We start from the raw sequence: 19,733 nt of genomic DNA on the forward strand, positions 1-19,733 counted from the left end.
CCAAGCTTTAAAAACTTGCTGCATCAATTATCTTTTAAACATCTGAAGTTGCTTTCCAAACTGTATGGAAGCTATAGTTGTAGTTAGGTGAAGCATGCATTCTACCACTGAGCTATGGCCACTTCCTGCACACCACCATCATGGTGAGAGAATACATGATTTGTATGCCAAGCACCATTGTGCCCCATATAGTTTTGAAACAGATATCCCATCACAAAGCCAAATCTCACACTTTTATCTGTAATATGATGTTGCATGAACTTGTATAGGATGCATTTATAGTGTGTCACTCCTTCGTAATGGAATGCCACACTCTTCTTATAGTGGCACAGTGCAGACCTACAATATTGTAAATTGCAAAATAAAGAATATTAAGTGTGAACTAAAGCTTTAATCAGTTTCTCCTTTCAAGAGTCGGAGAGTAAAGAGCGACAAAGGTTGAATTTTTCTACTGTTTCAATACATTCCTGTGGGCAGAATGAGTAATTCATGTCACTGATTAGAAGTACCAGATCATCTCCATCCAACACCAGCATGAGCAGTATGGATTGTGAGATGGCTGGTGCTCACAAAAGTGTTAATAGTACTTTAAGCCTTCATACCCTGCTGCCAAGTGTTTTACAAAGATTTCTTAAAGGAAAAAAAGTATTTTTTTAAAAAATGGTTCTCCTCTTTAATGTGACATGGACTTCACAAAGACCAATTCTGTCCTGCTGAAGTGCATCCACATTAACTGGAGGTGAACTTGACAGCACAAAGCACACTCCAGATTCATAAGGGATAACCGTGCAATCAATGTGACGAGAAAGAGAATGAAATGGGGAAATTCTTTTGGTTCCAGTCTCTTGACTATACGGAAATGTGTGTGGAAATGCCATGAGAGACTGAAAGGATTCACGTAAAAAAGCAAAAAGAAAATACATGCCTGGTCCTGGGAAAAAAGATTTAGAGGGAAAGAAGCCATGGCATCATGCCACGTTGTAGACCTGCATCACAACACAGTATGCCAGCACAAATCCTTTGGGGAATCAAACTTGAGGCTGGACAAGGCCTGCATGGGTATGGTTTTGGTAAGTCACTAGAGATAAATGGTCTACTTAAACTGGCAATTTTTGCACTTTATTGCCCTCCTAGTTAGAGTAGGAGTTGAATTATGATTTGTTGGCTTCTGTGTCAACACTAGGGGGTGCTCTGCTACAGGATGGAGATGAGCAGTAGGTCATTCCATATCCGCCTAAGTCAACAACCAATTCCACTGCAGGGAATGTTTTGACAGGGATTCTTGAGGGACTGCTATTCCTCATTTTTCTACAGCTAGTACTGGAGAGCATTCCTGGTTCTCAAGTGAGGGGAAAAGTCTCACGTTTGTCCACAGAGGAGAGCGAAAAGTTACTAGATGTTCTTAATGACATAACATCCTTGGGCTTTTTCCCAATTGCCTCCTCCCTTTTTATTTGAACAGTCTTAGGTTTTTAAGCGTCAGTCAGCTATAAGATGAAGCTGAAGCTTAAAAAATTTGGTCATCTCATGAGAGGGGAGGACTCTTTAGAAAAGACCCTAATGCTGGGAAAACATGAAGGCAGAAGGAGAAGGGGACAGCAGAAGGTTAGATAGTGTCACGGAGGCAATGAACATGAATTTGGGCACTCCGGAAGTTAGTGGTAGATGGGGGGGGGGGCCTGACATGCTGTGGTCCATGGGGTCATGAAGAGTTGGACACGACTTCACAACAACAGCTATAAGACAGAGGAATAAAGGTGTGCAGAACTTCTCTTCCCCCCCCTCCCCCTAGCCAGCACTAGAGCAAAACTAGTGCTTGACCAGGAAAAATAGTTCTTCAATGGCAAGATTTGACCGATGCAGCTCCCATCACCAGCTACAGCTATAGATCTTCTACCCTTCTTCCAATAACAGCTGGATGAGGTGCCTAGAAGGCTTAACCATCACTTATTTATTTGGAAATTCTTATATCTTATCCAAGTATCTTTGCTTTCATTCAAGTATTGGCTTACTTCTTGTACTCTCAAGTACAACATTTTAATCAGACTCCAGGTTGCAATGGGTTAAATAACTCAACAGAACAAACAGAGAAAGAAAATTAGGGGGGGTGCATCTTCTTCCTGCTATTCAAAAAGGTATGCACTGTCAACAAAAAGGCCCCCTAGCTGAACTTCAATAGTGGAATACAAGAATTCCTCAACTATGCCACATGCACATTCCTGCTACTCCTGTGGTTTTAGTTAGCTCATGATTCTTCTCACCATTTTCTTGAATTTCTACAAGGAACTGTGCTGGGCTTTGAAGCAACAGCCACATGCCATTCCAGAAGCAGTTGTATTTTTATGGCTGAATTCTTAACCAGCCAAGTTAGAGATGCCATAAAGGGCAAGGAAGCTTCCTTCCGTAAATGGAAGTCTTGCCCTAATGAGGAGAATAAAAAGGAACATAAACTGTGGCAAAAGAAATGTAAGAAGGTGATATGGGAGGCCAAGACAGACTATGAGGAACGCATGGCCAGCAACATTAAGGGGAATAATAAAAGCTTCTTCAAATATGTTAGAAGCAGGAAACCCGCCAGAGAAGCGGTTGGCCCTCTGGATGGTGAGGGAGGGAAAGGGGAGATAAAAGGAGACTTAGAGATGATAGAGAAATTGATTGAGTTCTTTGCATCTGTCTTCACGGCAGAAGACCTCGGGCAGATACCGCTGCCTGAACAGCCCCTCCTGACCGAGGAATTAAGTCAGATAGAGGTTAAAAGAGAAGATGTTTCAGACCTCATTGATAAATTAAAGATCAATAAGTCACCGGGCCCTGATGGCATACACCCTAGAGTTATTAAGGAATTGAAGAATGAAGTTGCTGGTCTCTTGACTAAAATATGCAACTTGTCCCTCAAAGTGGCCACAGTGCCAGAGGATTGGAGGATAGCAAATGTCATGCCGATCTTTAAAAAGGGAAAGAGGGGGACACGGGAAACTATAGGCCGGTCAGCCTAACATCTATACAGGGTAACATGGTGGAATGCCGCATCAAAGATAGAATCTCAAAACACATAGATGAACAAGCCTTGCTGAGGGAGAATCAGCAAGGCTTCTGTAAGGGTAAATCTTGCCTCACAAAACTTTTAGAATTCTTTGAAAAGGTCAACAGGCATGTGCATGCGGGAGAACCCATGGACATTATATATCTGAACTTTCAGAAGGCGTTCGACACGGTCCCTCACCAAAGACTACTGAAAAAAACTCCACAGTCAGGGAATAAGAGGGCAGGTCCTCTCCTGGATTGAGACCTGGTTGAAGACCAGGAAACAGAGAGTGGGTGTCAATGGGCAATTTTCACAATGCAGAGAGGTGAAAAGCAGTGTGCCCCAAGGATCTGTCCTGGGACCGGCGCTCTTCAACCTCTTCATAAATGACCTGGAGACAGGGTTGGGCAGTGAGGTGGCAAAGTTTGCAGACGACACCAAACTTTTCCGAGTGGTGAAGACCAGAAGTGATTGTGAGGAGCTCCAGAAGGATCTCTCCAAACTGGCAGAACGGGCAGCAAAATGGCAGACGCATTTCAATGTAAGTAAGTGTAAGGTCATGCACATTGGGGCAAAAAATCAGAACTTCACATATAGGCTAATGGGTTCTGAGCTGTCTGCAACAGATCAGGAGAGAGATCTTGGGGCGGTGGTGGACAAGTCGATGAAAGTGTCGACCCAAGGTACGGCGGCAGTGAAGAAGGCCAATTCTATGCTTGGGATCATTAGAAAAGGTATTGAGAACAAAACGGCTAATATTATAATGCCGTTGTACAAATCGATGGTAAGGCCACACCTTACCATAGTATTGTGTTCAGTTCTGGTCGCCGCATCTCAAAAAGGATATAGTGGAAATGGAAAAGGTGTAAAAGAGGGCAACTAAGATGATTGCTGGGCTGGGGCACCTTCCTTATGAGGAAAGGCTACGGCGTTTGGGCCTCTTCAGCCTAGAAAAGAGACATCTGGGGGGGACATGACTGAGATATACAAAATTATGCATGGGAAGGATAAAGTGGATAGAGAGATGCTCTTTACACTCTCACATAACACCAGAACCAGGGGACATCCACTCAAATTGAGTGTTGGGAGAGTTAGAACAGACAAAAGAAAATACTTCTTTACTCAGCGTGTGGTTGGTCTGTGGAACTCCTTGCCGCAGGATGTGGTGATGGCATCTGACCTGGATGCCTTTAAAAGGGGATTGGACAAGTTTCTGGATGAAAAATTCATTACGGGTTACAAGCCATGATGTGTATGTGCAACCTCCTGATTTTAGAAATGGGCTATGTCAGATGCAGGGGAGGGTACTAGGATGCAGGTCTCTTGTTATCAGGTGTGCTCCCTGGGGCATTTGGTGGGGCCGCTGTGAGATACAGGAAGCTGGACTAGATGGGCCTATGGCCTGATCCAGTGGGGCTGTTCTTATGCTCTTATGTGCTTAGGAACTAAATAATATCGCTGCTTTTGTATACTGTACAATACTGTATGCAATGTCCTCTGGGCTTGTGAAGTTTTAGAGTAACTGGCCAAGATTCCCCACAAAGAAGGCACATTGGATTTCCACGTATTCAACCCACTACCTCCCTGGCAGTAGGATTTAAGGTAGGCAGAAAAACTAGGCCATCTCACTACCATCCCTTAGCAATATCTCAGAGGAGAGCACGGTTCCAGTTAGAGATGTCTGGTTAGCAAAGTCCCAGCTGCTGCTCTCAGATGTATAAACAGGGGTTGTTTTAAGAAGCTGCCCAATCTCTTCACCAGGGTCACATTTTCCAGGCAACAGCAGTGGAGTGATGAAGCATGTCTCCTTCCTCCCCAAAACAATCTCCACACATACAGCAAGTTTCATTTTGATAAACCCCTTACCCTTTGTAGACCAATCCCGGACACAGAACAGGGTGAGAGGAGGTATCATTCAGGTTGAACTTTTTTGCCCGGTCCACAGGTGTACACATTTGATCCCTGTTGCATATATGCAATGTTGAGCAGAAATAGCTTAAGCAACATCAGGTAGCAGGCCTGGCTCCAACAGCTCTTCTTCACATCAGAGAGAGGTTGGCTGTTGCTGCCAACTTGACAATACTAGCCAATTTGGAAATAATAGGCAAAGTAAAACCATCAGTCTGGTTCAGTACAAGGCAGCTCTCCAAATCCTCAACAAAACCCCAATTGTTACAGTTCTGCCTTCACCAGTCCAAGAGATTTCAAGGGCAGCCTACATGGCTGCCTTGCATTACAGTGGCCTTCCTACTTCCAAAGCAGCCCAATTAGGGCAGGCCTCTACACAACATCAGAACTTCAGTTAGCTCAGTACCTCAAACAATAGCTCCCCCCATCTCTTCACTGCATTTAGATAACACCATGCCAGAGGCAATCCACAATGTGAAGCCACAGAAAGACATACAATAATTCTAAAACTGTCTCTGTTGAGCCAAAGCACCAATACACAAAAGGTCTGTAGGGGTTCTGCATGGAAAAGCAGCAAGGAGAAATTGGTCCCCATTTGGGGAAAGAGGAACAAATAGATTATAGTAGAAGATTTAAAAGGGGCTGCTTCCACCCCACCTATGTGGTGCACATAAACCCAGCTCTGACACAGACATCCAAACACAGTGGCTTCTCTCTTCCACTTTGGCAATAGTCTGGCTATGCCAGCCAAGACTCATTGACTGAATTACAAGGGGCAGGAAGCCCTGACAAGGTGACAGCTCCTTGCTGCTCCTGAAAAGCCAGCAAGGCTGGGAGGGGGAGCGGAATACTAGGCAGACAGATGGCATCACTATAGACAGCAGAAGGGGAGGGGGAGGTAGTTCCCTTTCATTGAGCCTCCAGTGCCTTACTGAAGGCAGGAAGAGACAGGGAATTGTCAGGCAAGGGTAATGGCCATGTTTGGATACAGCTGCTTGGGATTCTCTCCTTGGAGAGAAACCAGCTCTGTAAGAGCCATAGTGTTGTGACAAAAGACAACACACAGGGGTGTGTGTGTGCAAATAGAAACCAGAGCCAACTGTTACCGAGGTCTCAAGGCAAATGCTGTTCACAGCTGGAATCTCCCAGTCCACTTATTGACAGAGGGAAATGGGAAGAACCCCCCCAGCACAGTCAGCAAGCACCAATACATCATGCAAAACACCAACCATTCTCTCGGTGTGTCTTTAATTTTTGAGGTAAAACTTTTTGGTTTTCCTGTAACAGATGCAGGTCACTGACTCAGCACCAGCCACACATGGCCAGGGCACACTATTCTGGTTCCCCCACAGTTGCCCTTATCCTCATGCAATTAAAAAAAATGCATTGCCCACCCCACTGTTAGCAAAAGGCTTTTCCTCCATCAGCACTTTGCTCCAGGATAACCTCTGTGGACCGAGTATTATTTCTGCCCCTTTCTACCCACTACCCTAGAACAAAACATAACAGCAGCATTTTCCTCACTACTACAGCAGCTCCATCAAACCCACCACACTTTCCCCTAGACCTAAATATGTTCCAGGACTCCAGTTTTTTTTTTTAATTTTGTTTAATACAACTGCGTCCCTTCCCTCCTTACAACAGAAGGCTAAGCACTCCCTCCACAGTCCTGGCAGCCAAAATCCAGAGCAGGGGCTCTTAAAAGCAATGCTGGATGCAGAGAGTCTCTACTCCACCATCCTTGAGTAATTTGCCTCACCCTCCAATTCCCCATTGAGTAGCTAATCCCAGGCACCACATTGGTACCTGTGTTGAAGTACATCTGGGCAACCCAAGACCAGGGCAGCAAGGCAGACCAGCTCACACCAACCCTCTACTTTTACCAATTGCTAATACTATCCTCTTCTCCAATAGTCCCCAAAATACCATCGGTGGGGCGAGGGGGAAGGGTCTTTTCTCCCTTTGCTTCTTCAAGGGCCAGTGGCACAGATAGGAGAGGTAGGACAGACTCTTAAATAGTAGATCTGCTACATCACTGCTAAACAAGATACAGGAAAAAACAGAGGCTGGTGGCTCCCATTCCCCCCCCTTTCCTGGCTATCCTTGCTGCCTGCTTGCACTCCTTCTCCCATCCTGTGCACTAGGAACTACTCTGTAGCCACAGATTCCAGTTGAAGGCAGCCTAATGCAAGCTGGCCAGAAGAAATAAAGTCATCAAAAGCTGGAGTCCCAGGTTATAGCACAGGTAGGGGCCACCACCACCACCACCCAGCTTCTCCTCACATCCTTTCCCATGCCACATCTGGTAGCAGTGGCATTGGAAGTGGGTCCGTAGGAAGGTAGTGTCATCCTGAGAGAGCTTCCCTCTGGCCTCAAGCAGTGGCTTTCGAGACCCATGTTCATTGCGCTGGATCTCAAAGCTGTCTGGGTTGAGATGCAGGAAGACGTTGGCACTGCTGTCTCGGCGGTGGCAACGCCCGTGGCTGCCACACAAAGTCTTGCTGCAGAGCTCTGCTGCAGTTGTCACATTGACGATGTAATGTCCAAGGTCTGTCTCCATGTAATTTTTGATGATCTGACAGGTGTTCTGTAGAGAAGAGGATACAAAGTGAGTGGCAGCTACCAGAAATAGGACCAACAGATTTTTTTTTTTAATGAAAAAAGTGTTTTCATTTGAAATTTTCAGCTGAAAATGTTTAAGAGACAGTTTAGAGGGAGTAGTTAAATGTTTCATTCCTATACTATTGGAACAAAGATTGAATGAAAGTGATCTTTTTCAAAAGGCAGAGAAAAATAGGGTATCCTATAGTCCACGAATCTAGATTACCTGGGTAAGAGTAACACAGAGCACAAACCTATGCGTGGAAGGAAATTCCACTTGTTTCAATGGGGCTTATTCCCAGGTAAGCACGCACAGGATTTCCACTTTGATCAAATTCAATTTACCATTCAGTAACAGTGGATACAATTCCTCCTCTCAGGGGATTGGCTGAAAAGATGTCAACATCTGATAAATGCTGTAGTCAAAAGACCCAAATGGTACAATTTCCTTGCTAGACTTTCTTTTTGCTTTACATCCTTTGAGAATATGAATTGTCTCCCTCAGCTGCCAAGCTTCAAAAACTTTCCATGAATTTGCCTTTGAAGGCAAAAGACTGTGGCAGAGGGCAGTGCATGAAGCCCTGTAAGACAGTTCTAATGGTTCTAGAAGTTTGCCATTAGCCTCCAATCCTCACATCTGGCAGGAAATAATCTGGCCTTGATGCAAAAAAAGCCTTTTAGAGCAAAGCCACAGAGACTGAAAAGATTATAGCTGCACTTTCCAGTATTAAACTGAAAGCAACTACTGGCCATTAAGCTCTATGTACCAAGCACTGGAACTAGAAGGGCAACCAGTTCAGTTTAATACAAAGTACCAAGTGGTTCTCTCTCCATCCTGTACAAGTCAAAAGAGCATAAAGGAGGAGATCTTTGCACCCCTCAGAACAAAAGGCCAATGAGCTGAAAAATCCTTTTACTTCAATTGCAGGAAGACACTGTTCCTTGCTTACCTATTCCTTGCCATCCACAATTTTCCTCACTCTAAGAGCCTACCAGCATTAAGGGATAGCGTTGTGGCCTGCTTTCCAAGAGTCTTTTCAAGAGCTGAGCCACAGACCCTTAATTAAGAGAGCTTCCTGCTTACCTAGGCAGTACCCAACAAGTTCCTGACAGGAAAGAGATCAAAAGACATCCATGGGAAGGAAGTCCATTCTGTGCTTATTTCTGCACAAGACAAGGGAAAGGGGGGGGATGCAACACATACCCGACTTCCAGTGTCTTCTGCTTCTCCCCAGAAGATAGCACCAGCTGCCCCCAGGGCAGCACTTTCCCCAATGGTGGAGACCAAATCCATCTGCAAGAAAATATCCAAGTAGATTTATAGCCACTTTAGGTAACCAACAGCAGGAAATGAGTTGAAAGGTATCATAAGAAAATGGATGTAACCTGTTCTTACTAATTAATTCCTTACACCAGAAAGAAAAGGGGGGCAGAAAGTGTTATCATGAGATTTCAACCCTCTGGTAAAGATCAATGCACCTTTCAAAACATGCATTGTCAGATGGAAGCAATACTCATTTCAGACTGACCAATTAAGATAGTCTGGCACAGTTATGGACTTAGCCCCTGTGGCACTCTGGAGCGCAGGTCCGCAATGCCGCCCACCCATACCATGCTGGACTCCTCCTCCAGGGTGCTTATCTAGCCTCACAGAGCCTTGCATGCTGTTCAGGACTGTTTGGAAAGCCTTCCAAGGCTTGCTTGCTTGCTTCCTTCCTTCCTCCATGCAGTCTTAAGCAGTACTTCCCGTTACCAAGCAGTCTTGAACACTGCCTGAGGCTGAGCCTGCCCTGGAATGGCTCCAGAAGGCAGGCAGAGGTGGCAGTGGTGATGGCACAGTGGGCATGGTGGTGCCACCCCCACAGGGCCCACAGGTGCAGCGCCTGGGGCTTTTGTCCCCCTGACCTCCCCAGGTCTGCCACTGGTCTGGCACATGGATGGGTGATCTGCCACATTCACAGTGTCATGAAAGTTTAGTTTCCTGCATCAGATGCTCCTAATTACTGCAGGCTAAAGAATATTATGGTGGAAAGCATTATTGTTCAAGGCATTGTGTGTATGAAGAATGCACAAGCCACAAACGGCTATGTCTTTAAACTGCCACTATGCCATGTGTCCTCTTGCTGCTCAGGATCAGTTTCACACATGAAAACAATTTCCATGTAAAATTGGGTACACAGCATCATCATGTATAATTGGTGGAAGTTTCTCAAAGCACATTCATACAACAAAACTGACACATTTAGGAACATGTGAAAAGATGTACATGAGGTTCTTTATGTGATGTTGATGCTGCAGGGTGGATATAAAAAGGTATGCAAAGCTCTGGAAGAGCTGCTTTTCTAGAATTCACCATGAGGTGAAGAATCACACATTACATGCAGCCAGCCACCTGCTTTCTTGGCTGTGGTGATCACAGCCAAGAAAGCAGGTGGCTGGCTGCATGTAATGTGGGCGCGATGGTACAAGCCTGATCTCACCCTACTCTTTTACATATTCGAGTCTTGCCTGCTCATAAAGGTTCATCAAGTCCGGCATTCTGTTTTCCAAAGTGGCTCACCAAAGAAGCCACTTGACTTGGGTTTGACTCCGGCAAACCCACACACAGGAGAGAAAGGCACCCTTCTCTCCTGCCATTGTTCCCCTGCGGCTATTATTCAGGGGCATACTGTTGCCAAACCAAAGGCAACGCATAAAAAATTATGACAGCTAGCCATTGAGAAGAGTGTCCTCATCCCCTTAAAACCATCCAAGCTGGAGACCATCACCACAGCCATATTCCAGGTTTCGCTTGGCATCCCATCTACTAAATGAAGGCAACTTGATCAAGTGCCAAGAACAGAAAAGGAGGTTTCTGGACAGATAACATTCACTGAACAACTTCAGGAGCTGCTGACAAGAATCACTGAGGCCTGGTAGCTATCAGAAGGCAGAGAAGGACAGGAACAAAGAAAGCAAGCCTATCTTCTCTCCCAGCAAAGGGCTGTTTCTTTGCCATCTCAGGAGAACGAAAGGTGCTAGCCAAACTCTCTCTGCCTTCATAGCTTGTTTGCTACGGGCAGGCTAACTATTGACTGCTCTGGGCCAGTGGGCTGCTGAGATCCAGTCAATTGTTGCTACTAGACCAGAAAGGTGATTTTACACAGGACATCCTAGTAAACAAGACATCCTACTAAGACAAGACAAGACATCCTACTAAACTTTTCCCATTAACTATAAGTGTGCCTTTAAAAGTTATCATTTTAATGTTTTACTTGTACTGCTAATCTACAGAACTCCTTCTAGCAAATCTGCATGGCTTCCACGCAGTAGGGATAAAAATCTTCATTCGCTAGTCTCCAAACATCCATGGGAAGAAAAACCAGTCACATAAAGAGCAAGGGCTGCATATTTTGAGGCCCCAGCACTAGCCACAGATTTTTCCAAAATGCTCAGCTGTGAAGTTGCTCTTGCCTGTGGTCAGAGGCCAAGCATGAACAGATGACAGGAACTGAAGATGCATGAAGGTACTATGCCTACTTCTGGGTCTCCATAATAATGATCTGCAACCTCATGAGGAGCTTAAAAAAGGAAGTGGCAACTGTTGACGTGCAACTCATCAGTGTCAAGGCAGCTCCAGCTTCTATTTTGGCACCTTCCTCCACCTTGCCAACAATCTTTATACCCTCTACACACCAAGGCAAGATAGAAACAACAGTGCCCCTAAACTCATCCTCAGAACTTGGTGATTTCAGGAGAATATAAAAAGGGAGTAAGATTGGAAGGAAGTTCAACCGAGTGCCCTTCCTGTAGTTTCTCATAAACAAAATTAGGAAACCCTTCTACCACTTTTGCTTCCTTCACTCCACTCTCCTCTGCACCTGAAGAATACCAGTTCCTGATACCATCTAGGAAACTGAGCCCTGCAATTGTAATTGAATTTATCTATAGGCATTGGAATATACTATACTGCCTGAAGTCTCTTGCTCAGCTGGGGAGGCCTTGTGTAAAGTACGTATGCTGTCATGATCCAGAGAAGCTATCCTCTACTATACTTGGATTCAGGATGTATTCAACCTCCTGATTGGATGCGCAACCTCCTGATTTTAGAAATGGGCTATGTCAGAAGGCCAGATGCAAGGGAGGGCACCAGGATGAGGTCTCTTGTTATCTGGTGTGCTCCCTGGGGCATTTGGTGGGCTGCTGTGAGATACAGGAAGCTGGACTAGATGGGCCTATGGCCTGATCCAGTGGGGCTGTTCTTATGTTCTTATTTTGTTGCACTTCACAATTTTAGCTAGCTTCAGAAGCTACCTTTGGGAAGCTGAAGTAAAAGAACTTAGATTCAGCACAAGCTACAGCCCAAAGGCTGGCATGAAATATTTTTTAATGCTACCAAAGACTAAAAATCTGAAAGGATTTGCCAGAAGCATGTACACAAATCTATATGTTTTCACCAACAACACCTAGGTTAACAGAAGGCATTGTTTTAAACTGCAAGTCCTAGTGGATCAGACTCAAGTCAACTTACAAGAACAATTTGGAGCACTACTTCAAACTTTGTGTATTCAGCTGCCCAAACTGAACAGAAGTGTATCCAACCCAGTGACCCCCATCCATTAGGAAAGTCCTTGACAAAATGCCAAACACTAATGATTCTTTCTAGGACAGAATTAAAAACAGAACAAAAACCATTAATAATAGCACTTTTCTGCATCAGTGCTGCCACAGCCAGAACATAACAGACAAGGGAGACAGGAGCAGTCAGCTCCTTCACGCTTTCACAGACATCTTCATAGGTTTCCATTATGCCCATGATTATTAGTTTCTAACTTAACATGTTTAAGGCTGAGTTCCAACCTGCCTGCTACTGGCCAATGAGCTCACAGTAGACACAGAAGACATGTGCCTGGTGTTAGCAGTCCCTGGCACTTCTGACCCACCAGAGACCCACAAAGCAGTGGCTGGGAAGCCAATCTGTTCAGGGATGACAACAGAGCTCCAAGAACTCCTCTCGGTTATTATTAGACCAAGTCTGCAGAGGTGGTGACTCATCAAAAGAAGAGCAGCCTACTAGCTGAATATAAGGGTCAGCCAGGTGCTGGACGGCCTCCCACATGCATTCACTTGTGGTCTCAGCTGAGCAGAAAAACCAGGAAGTTTACAAAGACCTGGTGAGCACCATATTTGCTTGTTGGGTTGCCTTTGGCTCAGTAGATCACAAGCTGGGCATGCTTGCACTACAGGTTACTTCTTTAAATTTTACCAAGACCAAATGTCAGCCTCTCTGGTTGCTACAAAGTCCTTCCCCAATTCCATTCATGAAACACTCTCTTACCTCACTTAGGTAAGAGACATCTGTTCGAGGTGATCTACGGGTATAAGTGGGCCTAGCGTAGACAAAGACAGGCAAGGTATAGTCATCGTGGTGCTGATGGGAGATACGCAAGGCCTCTTTAACCCGAGATCTCACAAACTTCCGCCCATTAGTGGTGTTGGCCAACATCTGCTCCAGATAGATGGACGGGTAAAGGGCAGTGCTCTCCTTCCAAAGCCAGGCCAGATAGTCATTGCGGGTCTCTTCTACATCAGGGCAGCGACCTGTGTAGCTGTCCTGATTCTTGCTGTAGTCATGGTTGTAGCAGTCTGGGAAGAGATAGAAGCCCCACAGCTGCTGGGGCCGAAAATTCTTCACATGCCGCAAAGTCTCCTCCATGAACTCCCGAGCACAAGACTCAAACTCATACTGAGCCTCCTTCTTCACTTGGTCCTCTGGCAGTTCAGGCTGCCGAGCCTGCACAAGCTGACGGGACGCTATGCGGTAGATGTCTTTTGTTTGCCAGTTCCGGATCCAGATGGGTCTCCACTCTTCCCAGTCGATGACAGCCAGGCCCTCCTTGGACTTGGAGGGGATATATTTGCCAATGCCGGCCTCCAAGTGTTTCAGGTGCTGCAGTAAACTGCTGTTCTGTGGAACTCCTCCGTTCACAGCAGCCTTTTGCCCATTATAGTAGGGATAGAGGCCCAGGCGCTCTTTGTAGAAAATAGTCAGGTTCTGGTCCACAAAGCCTTCATTGGGCGAAGCCTGCACATCAAAAATACTATAGTCCAGTGTGACCTTGAAGCGAGGCTGGCAGTCCTGGGTTGGCATATTCCAGGCCACAATGAAAGGCCTGCGCGTGAAGATGGGGGTAAAGGCAGGCTTCTCGTACTGCCCAGGGGCACCAGCAACAGCAAGAAACATGAGCCATGTCACTACCAGCAAAGAAACTCCCTGCATCCTCTCTCTTCACTCTGCTGGAGAACAAGATTATGTTCAATCACTGCCAGAACAAGGCCTGTGAAGAAAGCATAGGAGTGATTACAATAAAAACAAAAACAAAGAAAAGGCACCACTTTCCTTGCACTAAAGGAGCTTCTTCCTGCTCAGTAGTACAGGCTAAAGATGATCCGTCACAACGCTTCTCAGACCAACTTCTTAGCTTGCCTCCCTCCTTTTTCTTTAAGTAATACCTTTCACTCTGTTAGTTCTCATCATGCTCAGCAGGCAGGACTGATCCTCCAGGTTTAGGGCTGGTAAGTTAAGGTACAGAAGAATCAGTGTACTGGCCTAATCAAATCACTAATAGCTGTTGTAGTGCTAGGAAGGGAGCATTTGCTACCTCAATTCAGTCAGTGGTATCCCAAAAGAAAACATGCCCACATTTTCCCGCAAACCATTTCCCACAACCCCATCTATTCACAGCCCCGAATCTTAGAACTAAGTCCACAAAGCATAGCAGGCACAACCACATAAGCAGCGGGAAAGCGGAGCAAACTCTGGCAAAAAGTTACTCAATCCTGTTCCCTGGAGCCTCAAGAAGCAGCATGAAGCAACATGTGTTTGGAAAACCGGCACTTTCATTTAACATCTCAGCCAAGCCTGCCAGCACTGCAGGGGCACTTCCTAGAAAGGGCTGGTTTTAAAGGCACCTTCTTGCTGACTTTCCTCTGAAGGGCTAATGCTGACTTCATCAACATAATCCTAGACTGTTATGGGGACCTGAAGGGAGAGCTGGCAAGCTACTGTCCAAGCATCCAGATTGTACAGGGGCTCCACTGGTCTTAGAAACTAAAGGGGGGAGGGGGAGGAGGAGACAAGGTTAACTCATTAAGACCCTGCTAGAGGAAACTTGTGATTAAGGGAAACAAGCAAATTAGGCTCTCTCAGCTTTAGTTTTGTCAGATACCAGTTCTGATGGCTAAAGATCCCTATGCAATCACAAAGAGGCTTTTATTGAAAACACACAATAGAGAAGATGCTCCTCCATTCATCAGAATACACTTTAAATTTCTGCCTTTTTTTTGAACAGGGAGCATTTTCTCTCCTGCCTAATGCTTAGCAGAGTCAGTGCAACAATACACTCAGTGCATTGCACTCAGAGTCAGTGCAACAATACACTCAGAGCCCAATCCTATGCCTGTCTACTCAGAAGTAAATCCCATTATAGTCAATGGAGTTTACTCCCAGGAAAGTGTGGCTAGGATTGCAGTCCCAGCCCCAACTCAGATTTGTTTGTTTTTTTTAAACACAAAGATCATCCTTTGTTCTTAAACTTTACATCCCTCGACAGTACACATCAATGCATTGTGCACGACAAACAGCATAAAGGTGAACTGTGTCGCTAGAAAAACATTCACAAGGTGAATCTCCTAGAGGGGGGAAAAAGGGAAAGAGCCCCGTATCGAATAGCGCTGGAGAAGGAGTGGGGAGAAAAAATGTGGGTGTCAGCAACTACCAGAAGTAACAAAGCCACACAAAAAGACGAGCCTTAAAGGCTGATACTGGCGCAATCAGATAACGGGAGAGGGGGCAGCGGGAGGGAGCTCAGGGTGGAAAAACTTTGGAACACACACACCAGCCAAAGAAGTTACTTGGACGGGTCAGAGGGACAGCGTGAAGCGCACTGGTCTCCACGTGCTGGAACAAGCATCAAAACTTCTAAGCCCTGGAGCGCGCGATCCTTCGGGGGGGACGGACCCCTCCCTACTCAATAGATAGTTTAAGGCTGCAATCCTATCCACACTTTCCTCCGAGTAAGCCCCACTGACTCTGATGGGACTTACTTCTGAGTAGACATGCACAGGATTGGGCTCCTAGGCTGCAATTCCATCCACACTTTCCTAAGAGTAAGCCCCATTGACTCTAATGGGAGTTACTTCTGAGTACACAGGCAGAGGATTGGGCTCTTAGGCTGTAAATTCTAGCCACACTTTCCTGGGAGTAAGCCCCATTGACTCTAAAGGAACTTACTTCTGAGTAGACATGCATGGGATTGGGCTCTAAACCCGGAATGTTCAAGCCAGATGCAACCCAGGAAGGATCCTCACCACAAAGCCTGCAAGCAGCGCACAGAGGAAGGGGCCCGGGGGGAGGGAGGGGGAAGAGAAAGAAAATAAGTTCAAGCACAAGGCATTTTCCATGGAGCGGCGCGGCTTCCTCAAAGGGCACTTCACCAACTCGGAGGTCTGCCAAGCCGAGCAGGGAGAGGATCTGCAGCAGCCTTGCAGAAAACTTCTCCCTGCACACAGATGCGCCAGGAGAGGGTCGGGGCTGTGCAGGAAGCGGGAGGGGGAAGCAGCACTGAAAGCACTTTGGCAAGAGAACCCCAGAAACTTATAAGGGCGGCGGCAGCAGCAAAAACCCTCCTCGCTGCGCCTTTCCCCAACTTCAGACTCTCCTTGCCAGGCTCACTCTGGATGCTGCTTCACAGTCCCTGCAGGACCTTGCAGGCATGGAGGGGGGGCGCCCTGTATCTTCTCTGCAAGAACTCACCTAGATACTTAACTCATCACTCCCCCTGGCCAGCTTCAGTGCAATATCCTCCCGGCGGAGCGCAACTCCTTCTTAAAGGGCACCTGAGCCCACTGCCACCCACCCCCTTCTCCCGCTGGCCAGCTTCTCCTTTAAAAGACAGGAGCGAGGGACGGACCAAGGCAGGTTTGAGGACGGGGGAGTCAACCCTGAAGAGAAAAGGCAACCCCCGGCTCCCTGAGTTTTAGTTACTTGTACTGAGCAAGTGATATGCGGCCTCAGCTACTATTTGGAACAAACGTCGGGATATTCTTGACGGTATGGCCTCATTCAAGTATTCCCCCCGCCTGAAGGAGCCACTTGGTACAGTCCCTCAGCTTTTTTGTAAGCGGAGTGCGGTTTGGCTCTTAAAGGAACAGCGCACTCGCCTGCAAAATGGAACTGTAATACGAGGGTAGGCAGGGTGCCAACCATTTAGTAGAGCTGAGGGGGTTGTCCTGGGTCGCCCCAACCTCTCTGCAGAAGGAGGCGACGTGTGGAATGGTGTGGTGTGAACTTCCAGCTCCCCCCACAGCTGGTCTCAGCAAGTGATGCTCTGAGCTTTCTTGGAATGAGAAACCCTGGGACTTCTGCTCAAGGACAGGAAGCTGTAAGGAAAAGAGTGCCTCTTGGCATGTGCAGAGTGCATTTCTCTCACAACTGAATAATCGGTCTGCCCCCACATGTGTGATTAGGGAGCAAGGTTTCTAGATCCGTGGTTCTCACGCATTTAGGACCCACTTTTTAGAATGAGTCTGTCAGGACCCACCGGAAGTGATGTCATGACCGGACATGATATCATCAAGCAGGAACTTTTTTAACAATCCTGGACTGCAGTCCTACCCACACTTACCCAGGAGCAAATCCCATTTACTATCATTGTTAAAAGAATGTACATAGTAGCTTGTTAAAAGTACAGGTCTGTAACATTTCCCCAAATGCAGTCACATACCATGGTAGCATCAAGTCTAATATGCTGAAAATAAAATATTGAAATAAATGGGGACTCACCTGAAATTGGCTTGCGACTCACCTAGTGGGTCCCAACCCACAGTTTGAGAAACACTGTTCTAGATCATGGGCATGATTCTATCATAATGCTTGATTGAGATTTATATAGTGTGCTCAGAATCACATACATTACCAACCGTGAAAGATATTTACATAATACTTATCCCCATATTGCTGATGGTTGCGCTGATGCTGAGGTTGAGAGAGAGGGGGGCATGCCTGTGAACACCAAGTGCCTTTATGGCAGAGGATAAACTTGAATCAGGGACTTCTTGGTTAACTGCTCCATTTCAGGCACTACTAGACAATACTAGCTGTGGGTAGGCTTGCGTTCTAATTTCCAGCACCTCTCATTTTAAAAATTAAGCACTGGGGATGCTGGGCACAATGGAGAAACTTCTCTCCCTCAAACCTTGTGCTATAATGAAGACAAGATAGGAGTGGGGATTATGGGAAAGCTGGCAGAGATCCAATTTTAGAAAGAGGAACTGTAAAGCAGGATAATGGGAGCCTTTGGCTTTTTCTGTCCCCATCATGTACAGGGTGACCCAAAAAAAACAGAACCCATAAAAATTTTATTAAATCCTACAAAGGTCCAGTAAATTTCAAGAAACTTACTGGACTCAAACTTCAATCTGTGTACAATTATTCCCCAAAGTTTCAGTTATCTTGGTCGCTTTGCATAAAAGTCATGCTCTTTCCAAAGAAAAATTAAAATTAACAGTTTTATTCAAAGATTTGTGGGTTCTGTTTTTTTTTGGGTCACCCTATACTAACAATGCAATCTTATACGTACTTTAATTTTATACTCTAAATATATTGTTCCCAGTGGCATAAAATATGCCAAAGGCCTTGGACACTGGTACAAGTGGTGCCACACCAGTGGAGCTACAGCTGCAGGTAGGAGTGCCTTTGGACACCAGTGCAACTGCGCTCCGGCAAACTCCCACTATCAGCACACCTCTAACTGATGGAAGCCCCCAAACCTGGTGAAGATATGGACAGGAAAGGGATAAACTGGTGGTTGCTAAATCCTAAATGTCTTTCAGATGACATACGTGTCCCAAACGTCAGTGTAATGTTACACCAATGCTGAAGCTGGCATACATCAAAATGCACTCATAGAGAGCAAAAGAAAAAAAGAAACACTGAAATGTCTCATGTTCCCCATCCCCTCCACTCCTTCTCACTTTGCTATGATGAAGCCTAGGAAGTGGACTAAACACAAACCAATTGCAGCACTTCCAGACAAATATTTGAGCCTCTGCCATTGAGACAATAACTCAGGTGATATAGGATTGTACAGAATGACTCTTTCAAGTGAATTTTGCTAGACCTGTTTTTCTTCCAGATAAGAAGTAGCAGAGAGGCCTACTGGCTCACCACCCTCCTTCCCACACCATCTCTCTGTGGCAATTGGTATAAGGGTTGTCTTGGGAGCACTGGCTCTATTATCAAGGCACAAAGCAGTTGTTATGTCCAAAGTCTGGAGTCTCTCAGAGCATTCATTAGATTATAAACTGCAGAGAAGCATCTGCCACAGGAGCAATTCTGCTTTCCCTGAATGGTCATTGTTTTGGGAAGAAGAGTCTCCTTCCCAGGAATGTGTGTGCTGCCTCACTGGGTGGGTTCAGTAGCAGCTCCTTTTTGTCCTGCCAACAGTACAGAATTTTGGCGTTCTGAACAATGGGCACATTCCAGCCAGCCAGTGCTCTGGAGCTTGTCCAAAGTGCCACTAGAAATTGGGAGAAAAACTAGTTCCTTAGAACCAGCAGACCAAATAGTTGGATTTTGTTCAACAATGAAGTTGGCTCCTTTTCCCACATGCTGAGGGCACACATCACCAGAAAAGAGACTCAGCCAACAGGGATTTTCTCTTTTTGGAGCCACAGAAAAATGCTGTTGGGCCTCTTCAGTGACTGCAACCTGATTGGACCAGAAGGCATTCAGTAATTCTAGAATATCATTTATCCTCTAACTACATAGGACAGGCTATCCTTTCTATAGTGGAAAAGCTGCAGAAGAGGGCAACCAAAATGATTAGTGGGGTGTGGCACCTCCCTTACGAGGAAAGGCTCCAATGTTTGGGACTTCTCAGTGTAGAAAGAAGGCACCTGAAGGGGGACATGATGACCAGCCCAATCCTAACTATAAATTCCTGTGCAGTGATGCAGGCGCCAGTGCAGCTGCTGCTGTTATCTCATGGGGGATTTTCAGCTTCTGAAAGTCTCTTTGGGGTAAGTGGGTATTTGACTCTGTCCTGGGATAAGCCTCTTGCAGTGCACATATGCACTATTCTCACAAAAATGTACATACACATGTACAGACACCCATACAGGTTTATAACAAACCACGGGAATATTTCTAAGAGTTCTG

The 19,733-nt window shown here is 45.9% G+C and overlaps 1 protein-coding gene across 5 annotated transcripts in view; it reads right to left on the minus strand.

Moving 5' to 3' along the window:
• Nucleotides 1-6,146: 6,146 nt before the first annotated feature.
• HYAL2 (hyaluronidase 2) overlaps nt 6,147-19,733 on the minus strand; it is a 52,829-nt gene continuing 39,242 nt past the window's right edge. Inside the window, exons 1-5 of one of the 5 annotated variants that reach the window (XM_066614956.1) lie at nt 16,329-16,433; nt 15,807-15,891; nt 12,852-13,851; nt 8,739-8,828; nt 6,147-7,520 (exon numbers count right to left, since the gene is read on the minus strand). In XM_066614956.1, coding sequence (XP_066471053.1) covers nt 7,116-7,520; nt 8,739-8,828; nt 12,852-13,793 — 1,437 coding nt within the window. In that variant the 5' untranslated portion in view covers nt 13,794-13,851; nt 15,807-15,891; nt 16,329-16,433 and the 3' untranslated portion in view covers nt 6,147-7,115. Of the gene's footprint in view, nt 7,521-8,738; nt 8,829-12,851; nt 13,852-14,485; nt 14,582-15,806; nt 15,892-16,328; nt 16,434-19,733 lie in introns of those variants that run through there. The other 4 variants (XM_066614955.1, XM_066614957.1, XM_066614958.1 and 1 more) reach the window with 4 other exon arrangements.

Source organism: Tiliqua scincoides, chromosome 2 (assembly GCF_035046505.1).
Source record: "Tiliqua scincoides isolate rTilSci1 chromosome 2, rTilSci1.hap2, whole genome shotgun sequence".
Classification (NCBI taxonomy): Eukaryota; Metazoa; Chordata; class Lepidosauria; order Squamata; family Scincidae; genus Tiliqua; species Tiliqua scincoides.